Source organism: Stigmatopora nigra, chromosome 11 (genome assembly GCF_051989575.1).
Source record: "Stigmatopora nigra isolate UIUO_SnigA chromosome 11, RoL_Snig_1.1, whole genome shotgun sequence".
NCBI classification, from domain to species: Eukaryota; Metazoa; Chordata; class Actinopteri; order Syngnathiformes; family Syngnathidae; genus Stigmatopora; species Stigmatopora nigra.
Window position 1 is genome coordinate 12,595,155 of NC_135518.1, and position 14,902 is coordinate 12,610,056.

The 14,902-nt window shown below is 40.9% G+C and overlaps 2 protein-coding genes across 2 annotated transcripts in view; one reads left to right on the top strand and one right to left on the bottom strand.

The window, feature by feature from the left end:
* Positions 1-14,902, top strand: part of pcdh8.1 (protocadherin 8, tandem duplication 1) — an 81,001-nt gene that overhangs the window by 29,069 nt on the left and 37,030 nt on the right. The window contains exons 8-9 of the mRNA XM_077727626.1: positions 566-667; positions 7,964-8,042. The gene's annotated coding sequence lies outside the window, so the exon portion shown is untranslated. The remainder of the gene's footprint in view (positions 1-565; positions 668-7,963; positions 8,043-14,902) is intronic.
* Positions 1,758-6,890, bottom strand: pcdh8.2 (protocadherin 8, tandem duplication 2). The gene is made up of 3 exons (XM_077728703.1): positions 4,110-6,890; positions 3,019-3,217; positions 1,758-2,950 (listed from the first exon to the last, which is right to left on the bottom strand). Exons 1-3 carry the CDS (start codon positions 6,546-6,548, stop codon positions 2,634-2,636), a joined length of 2,955 nt encoding a protein of 984 aa, XP_077584829.1. The 5' UTR covers positions 6,549-6,890; the 3' UTR covers positions 1,758-2,633.

Genomic DNA, 14,902 nt, shown 5'->3' on the forward strand with positions numbered 1-14,902 from the left:
GGATTAAAAGCCCTGAATATTCAGTTTTTTTATAGATCTGTTGATAATGTTGATTTGATCTATTTTTATATATTTTTTGATTTTACAAAATTATTTTTGAACTAAATACACAGAAAATGGCTTAAAAATGACAATTATTGATTTAAAAAAGGGGAAAATCAGGAAATTTAATATACATCTATACTCATTATTTTAATTTGATCCTAAAACAGAAAATCGGTACTCATCATTGACTTTCCCGGGCCACACAAAATGATTCGGCGAGCCAGATTTGGCCCCCGGGCCGCCAATTTGACACATGTAATGTAGTGCAATATTTCCATCATGTTTGTGGAATCAGGTTTATTTTTAATACCGATACTAAAAACTACATTTTTAAGAAGTAATGTTAATGCAACACTTTTTGACGTGCTTTTATGGTTTACTGAAAAGATGGAACATTTAATATGACCCAATTGAAATTAAATATGGTCTTTTACATAAGCCACCCATGCAAAATATGTGAAATTATTTGACGACATTATTATAAAAAAATGTCTAAAATGCTTTTCTTTTTTTGCTTCAGGTGAAATGAATTAATTGTATTCATCAGTTTGACATGCTGGACAAAAGCATTCAATTCAATTGAAGGACATTCAATCAAATCCGGACCATCTTTGTAATAATGGTAAGTCTTGCATCTTTCCACATTATCATAATTTGAATCATAAATGGACAAAATTCACTTATTTTAACCATTTCCACATTCCTTGTGACCTCCCATCCATTTTAACTGGGTTATACTTTACATAAATCCCCCAAAAATTAATTACCCACTAAATCAAACACTGATTTTTCACTTTTTATTTGTGCAACAACGTGACAAAGAAAAAAAAACCCACGAACATTATTCATATTGATATTTTTTTACAACAAAACAACCTCTCCTTGATGCCCCCACATTAAATAACACATGCCTTTGAAAAGTCATAATAAAAGTCGTCCTCATTTACACTGAAGCCTTATGAAAAATATATTATTAATGTACAAAATCTTGCATATTACACATGATCTTACAGATAGGCCAAAAGACAAATGACACACAACCAATCACAACATAGATTTCAGTCACTTTTCATCAGGGGTCTCAAACTTGATTCATTCTGGGGGCCGCCAACTGAAAAAGTCTTTGCCACGTTCGATATTCACCCAAAAAGTATTGAGAAAAAGTACTTCAAGCTTGTCAACCTTTGCGAAACACAGTTAAAAACATGGAGGGTCTTTCAGAATGTAAAGATTGTTGACCCGCTCAACCTTCCCATCTTGCTGTTATTTAACGTATTCCTGTGAATATACGGTGATACTTAAAAGCTATGACCCCGTATTCCACAAAAAATGTCTCCTACCAAGTGACTGTTGCTCATTTGACAAAAAAACAGCGCTGAAAATTAAATTTTGTGCTATGCTAGCTTGTTCTGTTAGGCTACTTAAAAAACTGCAGCTTAATTCCAATGGGTGCTTGGACGTTTGGTCGCCCGGACGTTTGGTCGCCCGGACGTTTGGTCGCCTGGATGTTTGGTCGCCCGGACGTTTGGTCGCCTGGACGTTTGGTCGCCCGGACGTTTGGTCGCCCGGATGTTTGGTGGCCCGGACGTTTGGTGGCCCGGACGTTTGGTGGGCAGGACGTTTGGAACGCCGGACGTTTGGAACGCCGGACGTTTGGTGGCCGGACGTTTGGTGGGCCGGATGTTTGGTGGGCTGGACGTTTGGTGGCCGGACGTTTGGTCGCCCGGACGTTTGGCCGCCGGTCAAATGGTGACAGAAATCAAAATTATATTTATGGGAGAGAGTTTAATATCTAAGATATTAGATAGCACATATCCATATGAAAACGACCCCTACGTCAACAAATCAATAGTCCACTTCTATATATTTTTTTCATTTCTTCTCCAAGCTCAATCAAACGCAGATAAAAATGTGATATCTTTCTAAAACCCTTGCATTAATGCACATCCGTATGAATCCGACTCTTACATCATCAAGTCAATAGTCTGATTCCGATATATTTTTTCATATCTGCTCTCAAGCTCAATCAGCTGTGGATAAAAATCAGATATCTTCCCAAAACCCCTGTGTTAACTCATATCCGTCTAAATCCAGTCCTTCAAGTCAAATACTTCACAATTCTTTTACAAAACAGACCATATGAGCAATGGAAGGTGAATGTACCATATTTTCACATATATAAGGCGCACCACATTATAAGGCGCACTGTCAATGAATGACACATTTTAATTTTTTTCCATATATTAAGCACACTAGATTACAAGGCGCCCTGTCTATTTTGGAGAAAATTTAAGACTTTTAAGTGCACCTTATAGTCGTGAAAATACAGTACTTAAAAAGTAATAGTTTAAAAAAGAAATGCTAGCTCCAATACCCGAAAATCCTTAAAAAAATCACCCATCACACCAAAACCTGCCTGCTTTGCTGTCAAAAAAAATTGTAATGACCAAATATCGGAATCGTACAGGGTGAACTTGGCTTTATGTGTCAGTATGGGACCACAAAAAACTGTCCTGTGGACTTCAATTTGCCCCCCGAGCCGCTGGTTTGAGACCCCTGCTTTAGATTTTTTTTTCTTTACATTTTTTTTAAGAGTTTGTGTATTCTGGGATGGAAATCTCATCCGTCTCCTGTATTCTGGCCGGTGTGGGCGGCCCTACCAGAATGTAATCAAACTCCTGGTGTTGGACTTTTTCGTAAACGCTTTGCAGGCCGTTGCCTTTGGGCACCTGCGACGACGGGTAGTAGTGCTCCCTCCTGCTATCCCGGGGTAGCGACGCCGTCTTAGAAAAGGTGGATAGGTTAGACCCCGAGGCGGCGCCGACGTTGGGCCTGATGGCCGTCGGGCTCCAGCATCTGTCGGAGTGGCCCAGCACTTTGCACTCGCTGGTACAAGCCCACAAAGCTAAAACAAGGAGAGATAACATGTTAGCATTTTGACCTTGTGGCTAGGTCGTCGCCAATGGCGCTCACCGTTGTTGGGTGGCGATTCCTTCTTGTGAACGTCCCCGCTGATGTCAGAATCACTGTCGTTAAAGTCGCTGTCCCCCTTGCCGCTGTCCTTGCCGCTGATGTGAGGGTCTCTAGCCGAGATGGTGGTGAAGGAATTACCCTTCCATATTGTGATTGGTCGCACTGCTTCCTTCCCGTAGCCGGGGAGGGTTGAATAACCCTGAAAGTGACAGGAGTGATTAGAGGTCATGGTTTTTTCTTTTTTTGCAATGGGAGAAACTGAGCTACGACACCCTCTGGAGGAAATGTATGTTTGTGCAGACTGAATTTGGGGATCCATTTTTTTGGGCGGATTCCAACCTCAGAAACTTTAAGTTTTAAGGTCACTTTAAGTTGGAATTTCACTTTATGTTGGAAGACTTGAATTGTGTTGAAGCTTTTTTTAGGGGACGTATTTAACTTATTTGCCATTGGTGGCGTTAGAGGTTCCATCCAGTTTGTACCAGTTTGCTTTTTGGTCAATTTGCAGTTGTTATAGAATTTTTTTTGGGAAATCAAACAAATGAGAACTTGAAAAAGCCATTTTAGACTTTATTGCCCTACATTATGTGATCCCAGGTCTTTATGTTACAGTGTATAAATATAATTTTATTTTTTCTAGTATGATTTGATAAGCAGACCAATCATAAAAAACGCTAACTGCAGTACTCCAGGTGCCATGTCAGATGTGACACTTCCATAAATCATAAAAATGAGGGTCAGAAATCAGGTTAGTTTCAGTTGCTAAGCAGTTTTCTGTCACCAGCAGCTAACATAAATCAAGACATAAAAAAACCCTAGAAAACAATGCACAGTTTCTGATAATGGTTAATCTAGGTGCACCCTGGACTGGTCGCCATCTCAGCTCACTTCAAGGAACATATTGTCCCATTCGCTTAAGTCAGATCCATGAACCAATCCACTCCCCCATTTTTTTGTCAATTTTGCCAATTTTCCCAACAGTTTGGCAACCTCTGACCCTTTGTGTAAGATAGAGTAAACCCTGGACTGGTCGCCTTGGCGGAAAACGCATTCCCACTTGGGTAAAAGCGGACCCACAAGGATTGACTCACCTTTAATTTGCCTTCCGTGACTCTGTCGCCAGTTTCAAAGACCCCCGCCGTCTGCTGCCCCTCCTCACAGCTCCTCTCCGCCACATTACAAGCGGCCATGGGCGGTTGTTCGGGAAAAGGGTGCGGCTCAAAGACTTTCCCTGGGTGTCCGCCAATCAGGGCCTCCACCCGAGCTCCCTCGGCGCTCTCGGCCTTTTTGGGCGCCTCCTCCCTCTCATGGTAGCCCTCCCTCGTCTCCTTCTTGCGCCGACTGCAAATGGTGGTGATGAGTATAATGGCCAGTAGGAGGAGTGAACAACTTCCCGCCAGTACGATAATAACAGCTACCGACGTGTCCCACTCGAAGAGATAGTCGCCATCCCCGTCTCGGGAGGAGGACGGCGCGCTAGCTACGGTCCCCTCGATGAAATTGAAATGGATAACGGCCGTGGAGGTTAACGAAGGCGAGCCGTTATCGCTAACTGACACCACCACTTTGACGTTGTCCGTTAAGTCGTACGTTAGTTGCCGACTAGCACGTACTTTCCCCGTGTCTTTGTCCACGGAGAAACCTAGAAGTCCACCTTCTGTGATTTTGTAGGATAAATGTGCGTTAGGGCCTTCGTCGGCGTCCGTGGCTTTGACTTGCGTGACAATGTAACCCGCCGGGGCATCTTTGGGGAGGAAGACATCGGCGGATCCCTTGTAGAGTGGCGGCTCCACGATAGAAGGCTCATTGTCGTTTTGGTCTACGATTTTTAAGCGGACAACCGCCGTGCTCTGGAGTTGTGGGGACCCTCCGTCGCTAGCTTGCACGTGGACATCCAGCTGCTTCATCACCTCGTAGTTGAAACTCCGTAAAGCGTAGATAGACCCCGAAACGGAGTTGAGTGAGACGAAGGTGTTAACAGGAGATCCCATGATTAGGCTGTCTACTAGTCTGTAGGTGACTTTGCCATTGTGGCCCAAGTCCACGTCGGTGGCTTCTACCGTGGCCAGGTAGGCGCCTGGGGGGTTATTCTCCGCCACGGAGACTTCGTAGACCGGCTTGGTGAAGCGTGGGGCGTTATCGTTCTCATCGCTGATCCGAACCGTGTACTGGGTGATTTTTCGTAAGGGTGGCGAACCCAAGTCCTCGGCCATGACTGTTAGGTTGTACTCGCCGATTCTCTCGCGGTCTAAAGGCGCCGCTGTGACGATGACGTAGCTGTCTTCGTAGGCTTGCCGTAGTTTAAAGTGGTCGTGGCCGTAGAGGGTGCAGTGGACTTGGCTGTTGACCCCCGAGTCCCGGTCTGAGGTGGTGACTAAGGCCACCAGGCTGTCTTTTTCTGCTGCTTCGCTAATGTGCGCTGTTCCCGTGGTGATGGAGGTCATGGGGGTGATGCTGATACCCGGTGCGTTGTCGTTAACATCCGTGACGTGGATGACGATCTTACACAAGGAGGGGGTGGGGTTAGGGCCCAGGTCGGCGGCCTGGACGTCCACTTCGTAGGTACGTTTGTCCTCGTAGTCCACCGGGCTTCTAAGGGTCAAGCGTCCTGATTTGTCATCCACGTGGAAAAGCTCACGGATCTCGTGGGAGACTTGTTTACCGAATCCGTAGACCACCTCGCCGTTAGGACCCTCGTCGGCGTCCTCCGCGTTCAAGTCCAAGATCACGCTGCCGACTGGTGCGTCTTCTGGGAGGCTGACGGAAAAGCTGTTCTGGTCGAAAACCGGGCTGTTGTCGTTAAAGTCCGTCACTCGGATGGTTATCTTGGTGGAACCGGATCTGGCGGGGTTCCCGCCGTCCGTGGCTACCAGGTCTAGGGAGAAAGACGCTTGGCTTTCCCTGTCGAGCTCTTTTATCAGCACCAACTCCGCATATTTAACCCCGTCGGCTCTCAGGAGCACGTCGATGGTAAAGTGACTGTTGACGGAGATCTGGTAGCTCTGGATGTAGTTAGAACCCACGTCGGCATCCGCCGCCGGGTCCAAGGGAATATGCGAACCCGCCGGCGCATTCTCCGAGATCTCCACCACCGACTCGGCTCCGGGGAACTCCGGCGAGTTATCATTCACGTCCTTCACCTCCACCTCCACGTGGATAAGTCTATATCGTTCTTTAGAGAAATTAACCACGTCGAAAGCCACCAAGCATTGCGGAGTACGCCGACACATTCTCTCCCGGTCCATCCGTTCGCCAACACTCAGTTGGCCGTCACTCTCCCTCACCCGGACGAAAGAGTCGTTAAACTGCCTCATCATTCGAAAATTGCTCCTGGAGGAATGGGGCAAAGTCAAGGACATGTCCTTGGCTAGGTTTCCGATCACGGTACCCGCCGCTTCTTCTTCATTGCACTGGTAACGGATGGTATTCCCGTCAGTCCGAACTAGAGAAGCGCACAAGAAGGGATGAAAGGACAGCACAAAAATCCACCAGCGGCAATACGCCGCTAATAACGTGTTGACGGTATCCATCGGAAAGCGCGATGGGTCCACCTCCGGAGCACAACCTTGACGGAATCCTGCCAGCGGATTATGAGGAGGAGAAAGTTACTTTGCGCTCTTTACGCGCATACACACAGCAGCGGCAGCGGCGGCGGCGTTGGTAGCCAGTCACGAGCACGAGCGTCGACGACGCGCCTCCGACACCTCCGCTTTCAGCACTGGCGGGGTCGGGAGCGCCGGGCGCGCTAATCAGAGCGAGTGTGGCCAATCGCCGTCTTCGGAATTATTTATATATTTATCTAAAAGAAAAAGCGTACGCGCCAGCTACTGTCGTCGGGCCATTTCAAGACGTGCGCTATCGTGGTGCACCAGCACCGCTTTGTGATAGTTTGGCGCTCCGTTTATCTCCTCCTCGCAGCCTTTTATTTACAGAGGGAGAGGACGCGTACCCCCCCCCCCCATAGCCACCACTCCTCCCCTTCTTCTTCTTCTTCTTCTTCATGTGAACTTATTGTCTTCATCTTCACGCACGTTCGTTGGTGCGTGCGAGGCGATGGAGATGAACGGCAATTAAGAGGAAATGTATCAACGACCCCTCTGTGGAATTAAATCCTTACTTGCTAGATGGTGTCAAAATGACAGTGAGAATATATGAGAGTAGTGGTTGCGTGCTATTTCATGCATTGAGGAGAGTTTGCTAATGCAAGGGATGTATTCGAGTACTCTGAAAAGTGGAGGAGGTTTCTAATAGTGTGCATTTTGTAGCTTGATTTTACTTAGATTGATTTGGTGCAACAAAAAGTACACAAAGCTGCACTTTTAAAGTATTTTAAGCAGGGCTGTAAACCCCAATTAGTTTTAGAAAAGCAGTTACAATAGCTTATTCATTAATAAAACTGCAAAAAAATGGAATTACCTCACTTTCATAACTAATTTGTCTGCAATTTGTGTTTAAATTTGGAATAAAAAGTGATAAAGTACATTTCTTTATGTTTTTATTTTTTTTAACGAGGGGCAACAAGGACATTGTCATATTTTGTTGGGGTTGGTAGATGGGTGTGTTTTGTCTACGTGGTTTTTATGTGTTTCGTGAGCCAGGTGTTTCTGATATTCATCAACTCCATGTGTATTTAAACCCCGTGTTTTGGTACATCTTTGTGGGAGAATTATTATCTGTTTCCCATTAGCAATTTTTCCTGTTTCTCGATTTGCGTCTCCCTATTTAGTTTGTATTTTTGTATATTCTGTTAGTTTTTATTATTTTTTGTACAGTATTTTTTTGTATTATAGTCCAGTATCAAAGCACAATAATGTTACCGAAGTGTAAGCACTTTTAATGATTTAGAACAATTGAAAGAAAATGTTTTTGCTGCAGACGGTGTATTATTCTAATGGTGCACAATTCAGAGGTGACAAAAACATTAACCTCTGTTTGTATTCATCAGCTCGGCTTTTATTCATGAAGCCACTGAGGCCAGCACGCACTTGCATTGTCGACTATAATACAACACAGACAACAATAAGGTAAGACTACTTTCTTGTATACATTTTTATGAGTCATTTCTGACGGTCATTTAGCACAAACCCATGTTTTGACCATCAAAAAATAGCGTCAAAATTAAATTAAATGCTTTTATTGTCGTTCTATAAAGAGAGTTAAAGCTTTACCACAAAGTACAACAATAACAACAAAAAACAGATAAAAATAATCATTAAATAAGTACTCTACAACATAAATAAGTAGGTAAGTGCACAAATAACAACAAATAGACAGACAAATACATAATCAATTAATAAGTAGTCAACAACATAAATAAGTAGGTCAGTCCACAAATAACAACAATAAACAGACAAAAATAGTCAAATAATAAGTAGTCAACAACATAAATAAATAGGGAAGTGCCCAAATACCAACAACAAACTAATAAATAATCAATAAATAAGTAGTGAAGTCCATAAAAAACAACAACAAAAACAGATATACAATTAATAACAATCATAAATAACAAATCAATAATAAATAATGAGACTTTGGGATTTAAACCCTCAATCTCAGAACTGTGAGCCATACCTGCTAACCACTAGTACTATATTTTGAGGTAAAAATGTTAGGGATGCTAAGTAATACATTATTATATACTATGACCAACATTGATGATAATTTGGACAGCCATAACCGTCAATGGTGGTAAATGATCCACAATTTCTTGGTTTCAAAGTCATTACAAAGCTCTTTACAAACGCTACATGTATTAGTCCTCACCACCAAGGTGCTATTTGTTACTCACTGTAGAATCTGAGCAAAAAATATATATAATGGAGTCGTATGTACAATGCTGCAATGGTAAATTGAATAGAACTATATATATGACATGGGTAGGGTTGAGAACATGGTTTTTTTTTGTGTGCATATAATGGGCTTGTCACAGATTAGTGTGTGAGTGTTAAGCGTAAGAACAAAAACGTAGACCCTGACCAAGATTCATCGGCTTCATTCCATATGAATTTGAATGTAAGGAAGCGTGCGGTTTAACACAAGGATATGGTTATTGACCGTTGCCCCAAGTTGAGGGCTTTTATTGCTTTCCTATGGCCATTTTTCAAGGGAGGTTGTGTATATATGCATAGTGTGAAAAGGGGGATTTGTGCTTTCAGGCCATTTTTTTTTGTTACAGTTGGTAATGAGCGGTATTGAGTAGGCGTAAATTGAATTCTTGTATTTTTTTTTGGACTGGTTAGCAATGTTAAACGGGTAAAAAATGGAAGTATTTCGAATGGAAGCTTGTGGGCCAAAGTATATTTATGAGGAAACTGAATTTTAAATGTTAAATTGTAATATTATAGTTGAACAAAATGTGTTTTTAGTCCTTTCAGTCAATGCTTAAAACTTCTCAAATAGGAAGAAATTAATAATTGTGTTAATTGGGGCCATAAGATGCATATTTCTGTTTTAAATTAATTCATTTTATTGTCAGTAACATACAAAAAACATATTTTCGTCATTCATTCATTTTCTGAACTGCTTATCCATACAAGGTCGCAGGGGGGGCTGGAGCCAATCCCAGACAAGTATGGGGAATAGGCCAGCCAATCGCAGGGCACGAGGAGACAAAGGATAACCAATCATAGATCGGATTAGCCAATTTAGTGTCCAAAAAGTTAGCCTAGGATGCAATTTTTGGGACAGTGAGGACTCGGCTGGAATCGAACCCTCGACCCCAGAACTGTGAGACTGATACACTCCTTTTATTTTCATAATATAAAAAAAATGTGTTTAATTTTTTCTCCATTTGGCCCAGACCTGCTTTTAGTCAATCCTACTTTAACACACAACCCAATTTGCCTGTCACAATACCTAATAACTTTATAAATACAATATTGGATATTCCCTTCTATTTCTCATTGACTCCAATTGAAAAAAAAAAAAGAATAAAGTACATTTTGTCCTATTTTACGGATAACAATAAGCCAGACGATGATAAATGCGGAAAGCCAAAGAGAAACAAGGACACACAACAGTTGAAAAACGGTAGCGTAAGAATGCCAGACACAGATTGAAAAGTACAAATCAATATCCACTATAGCAACGAAAAAAAAAAAACACTCGTAATTGTTTGGTATTCAACCTTCCCCTCATGTTATTCTTACACTATTTTCTACTTTTGTCACTGAGATGAGTGGCAAGAAGTACCAAACAAAAGCGTTCACTTCAACCTCAACATTTCTTTTCGTATGCCTTCATTTTTTTTTTTGTGCCGGCGATGCATCTTCATAAAAAAAGATGTTGAGGATGACAGATTGTGTCCATTTGGCTGCGAGTGATCCGCCATCAGTCACGCTGGCTGCATGCGCGCCACCTTAGACAAAGACTTTGACAATAATCAAGTGAAACGTCGGGGAAAGCCCACAGAAACGCGCTCAAGCGCAAGAAGAAGAAAATGCGGCTGACGGCGTCTGCGGCGTCGGCAGTGGCGGCGCTTTTCTTCTTCTTCCTCAAAGAAAATATCACACTTAGGGGTGGGAGAAGATGCTTTGGATTAACAAGGCGCCATGACACACTTGTGTCACCAATTTGCCGTCAATCAATCAGGGTAGGCAGGGGGTTATGTTGTATGTGATGATGGTGTTATTTGGGGGATAATTAGGATGTTTTTGGGGGGTTTCGTATAGTGGATATGGTGGTGAAGTGATTAAAGAGGGGTTTGAGCTTTGTGTGTGGAGTTTGATGGGGTTTTTTGGGATTGTGTGGGTTTTTGGGGGGTTTTCTGGTTTGTTGATGCATCCCAAAGCATGCTTGGTAAGGTGGTTGGACACTTGGAATTGTCCTTTGGCTGTGATTGGGTTGTTTTTCTTGTTGTGCTCTGTGATTGTGAGTAATTCAGGTTGGTTGTGATAGGCTCCAGCACCCCTGGAAGCCATAAAGTGGTATAGAGAATGAATGAATGGGAATTCGTGTATTTTATAGCAACACTTTTGCAGGGTTTATTAAATATTTAGGGTACTAATTTTCTTATTTTAGGGGTATAACATGATGTATTGATTTTTTTAGAGAATATTTCCGATGTTGTTATTATTATCGTCAATTTAAGGAAGTTTTTGCGATTTCATATGATACGTTTGTGCATATTTAACACGTAAAACTCTAGCAAATCAGGCATAGCGACTTTATTTCTCATTAGCAAACGTTTATCCGTTTTTGTCTTCCCTAAGGCGACCAATCGCGGCCAATCACGACTGACTAACTGACTGTAACATGCTAATCCACCCAAAAACCCCCAAAAAGACCTCATCATTGCGTAAAATCTGCCATATTCTCGGTTTCCTATTAGATTTAAATAAATATGTTCAAAGATTTCTATGAAAACAAACAACAATAGCGCCAAAAACAAATCCATCTCGTTTGTTGTTGAAGTAATTATATCAAACTTAACATTGGGTGACCGTTAAGAGATGATGATGATGTCATGTTTGATTTTCAGTGTATTCCCAAGGCAAATCCCTAATTGCCAATGTGTAGTACAAGCTTCAAATTCTCACCCCGAAACAAACTTCTTCCACATCACATGCGTTTATCCCCAAAAGAACTCGGTTTGATTGGACTAGACATGTTCTCTCAAGGAGACACAAACCGGGGCTGACTGTGCTTAGGGAAGCATATCCGAAAGTGGCAAGAAATCCTTCAACGTTCCATCACTCGAATATTTTGACCGTCTTCTCTCGATGAGAAAATAGACCTTTCCGAAGCGCTTTTTTCCCGCTTCTTTATCAAATGTCTCGTATCCTCGCTCCTGTCTTTTCTTCTGTAAATATGACCGCAAGGTAACAACAATTGAACCCATCTCCATGGCCTCGTTTACAGGTGCTCGGATGTTTGGTCGCTGGACGTTTGGTCCCTTTTGGTCGCCGTTCATGAAAGAGACTTTAATATCTAAGAGAGAGAGTTTAATATCTAAGTACTGTTTAATATCTAAGTAGTGTTTAATATCTAAGAGAGAGAGTTTAATATCTAAGTAGTGTTTAATATCTAAGAGAGAGAGTTTAATATCTAAGTAATGTTTAATATCTAAGTACTGTTTAATATCTAAGTAGTGTTTAATATCTAGGTAGTGTTTAATATCTAAGTAGTGTTTAATATCTAAGTACTGTTTAATATCTACGTAGTGTTCAATATATAAGTACTGTTTAGTATCTAAAAACTGTTTAATATCTAAGTACTGTTTAATATCTAAAAACTGTTTTATATCTAAGTACTGTTTAATATCTAAATACTGTTTAATATCTAAGTACTGTTTAATACCTAAGTACTGTTTAATATCTAAGTACTGTTTAATATCTAAGTACTGTTTAATATCTAAGTACTGTTTAATATCTAAAAACTGTTTTATATCTAAGTACTGTTTAATATCTAAATACAGTTTAATATCTAAGTACTGTTTAATATCTAAATACTGTTTAATATCTAAGTACTATTTAATATCTAAATACTGTTTAATATTTAAGTACTATTTAATATCTAAGTACTGTTGAAACCAGCTCTCAAAATTATATTTAAGAGACAGAGTTTAATATTTAAGTACTGTTTAATATATAAGTACATTTGACCGGCGACCAGAAGACCGGCGACCAAATGTCTGGTCCCGCGTTCACATATTGTTTTTCTCCAACCAAATAGTGTCTTGACCTCGCCCCCTCAAGTAAATGCGCTTTTAAACGTCTCCATTACAATGCCAGACCGTTATCTATTATCTATATAACCCCGAGATAGCACCAATATATCATTATAACTAGCAGTACACACTGCAGTTCTCAGCATCGGAAGCCTTTTTTACGGGCTAAAGCGTTTTTTTTTTTTGTTACGAATAGGACGTCTATCCCCGTCTGCTAGCCAGTTTAATTTCCATTCCTATGATGGCAACGCAAGTTTATTGTAATGTACTTTTAATGAAGTAAATAAAAGAGCAGAGTGCATTGTGGATGCTTCATTAAACAGGCGGATAAACACGCGCCGCTTGTTTCAGCGCCGTTTAAACCCGTGCGTTACGTAGGCTGATTTTTACTTTAATGAGAACGCCGGTGATTATAGCGCCCGGCGTAGGCGTCCTTTTTCTTTGGATTCTATTGAAGCGGGTCAAACGGCGACGCCCTTTTTGTGGATTATCACGTAACAATTGAGCATTATTTTTAACTGGCGCTCCGAGGCAGTTGTGTGTGCAAATTTATAATAGCCGCGTGATTGTTTTCGGCCGTCTAGAAGTTATTTAACAGATGGCGGCGTTAAGATACGGACTTTGTCATGAGCCTTATTTGCATTTTTTACTTCTTGGCATTGTGGTGTGAACTCGGCGGCTGCTATTGGCTGATAGGTTCCTCAAAGTTGCTTTCAAAAGGATTTTTTTATGATTACTTGCAACTTTGAAATGAAGGAAATATTCGTCTATGATTTAAATCGTTTTAATGTAACGAACTGCATTGTGGGTATAATTGATCTCGGAGGTCCTTTTTTTGTCAACTAGGGCTACAAAATCGGCAACTAAAAAAAACGACCTATTTTTCTATGTCTACAATGTCTTTTGCTGTGTCTGTATTCTCACTCTTTTGCTACTGCAACAGTAAAATTTCCCGAATATGGGACAAATAAAGTAATATAATTTAATCCATAACCACGTTTTTATATAGCCGTTCAATTGTTTAGCGACATTGACCTAAAAGTTGTCTAAATCCTTGTTTTTTTTTTTCTTGAAAATCTAAAAGTAAAGGTAAACAATTGCAGTATTTGTATTCTTTAAATTATATTTTAAATTAATTTCTTTCTTCATATTACATTATTTGTTGATGAATCTTCAAAAAAACTACTTTTTTAAAGGGGGAAATATTTTTGTAGTTTTATAAAAATTGTTAATATTCAGAATTTTGTAGTAACGTATATTTCAGAAACTAAATATTTTTTAATTTTATACAAATTGGTTGGATAATTTTATGGGTTCAGAAAATAGGCAAAATCTGGACCCTGATGATCTTCAATTTGATCAACAAAATACCACATTTTATCTTAAACAATTAAATATTTGCAACAACAATAAATGACTAAACTGCCAATATATGTTAAGCTAAAATGCCTGAGATGAATAACGTCCCATTCTGACAGAAGCAATAATTACATAGCAGGGGAAAAAAAACACTTAACATAAATCATTAATCAACAGAATGACTTTATTCTTCCATTTTTCCCCCCCAAAACTGAATTATACATTATACTTTATAACAATCATCGAAGCAATTTCTCCAAATGTTTCCAACATGGCTATCCATCATCAAAATGAAGCATAATGGTAAAAAACCAACGCTGACGCTCCCAATAATCATTCCTATTTAATCTCACAATTTGTCGAGCCTTTCCTCGAAAAACTTAGTCGTATTAGCGAGCTAGTTAAGAGAGCGACGCGCCTTAGTGGAAAATGGAGGCTAATAAAAGAAGGGATCTTTTAAATTTACAGTTGGCCCACAGACACAATTCCACATTTAATGGGATTGTAAATGGATTCCGTTTCAAGGGGTTGCCTTTGCATTTAAAGTTGTCTAATCACAGCCGTCTGTAATACGCCTGAAGAAATGCTACGATAGCTAGCGCGCCTCAACGGAGCGCCCACTTTCTCGCTACGATTACAAAACGCCGCCGTATTATAGAAGCGGCGCTCGGCTCGATTGAATATCCTTCTATTGGCGCCGCGCTAGCTTTTAAAAAAAGTCAATATTCCGGTTCTTTGAGGCGTTATAATTCAGTTTTTTTGTCCGTCTTCCACTTATGCACCATTGACCTTCAATATGACTTTTAGTACGGTGTTCCCTCGCTACTTCGCGGTTCAGCTAACGCGGACTCAGAGCTT

What these genes read in the sequence shown, in the direction of transcription:
- pcdh8.2 (XM_077728703.1), bottom strand. Translation starts at nt 6,548, where the DNA reads ATGGATACCGTCAACACGTTATTAGCGGCGTATTGCCGCTGGTGGATT. An exon ending in TCACGGAAGGCAAATTAAAG is followed by an intron (nt 3,218 to 4,109) that starts GTGAGTCAATCC and finishes TGTCACTTTCAG; the next exon opens with GGTTATTCAACCCTCCCCGG. An exon ending in GGAATCGCCACCCAACAACG is followed by an intron (nt 2,951 to 3,018) that starts GTGAGCGCCATT and finishes TCCTTGTTTTAG; the next exon opens with CTTTGTGGGCTTGTACCAGC.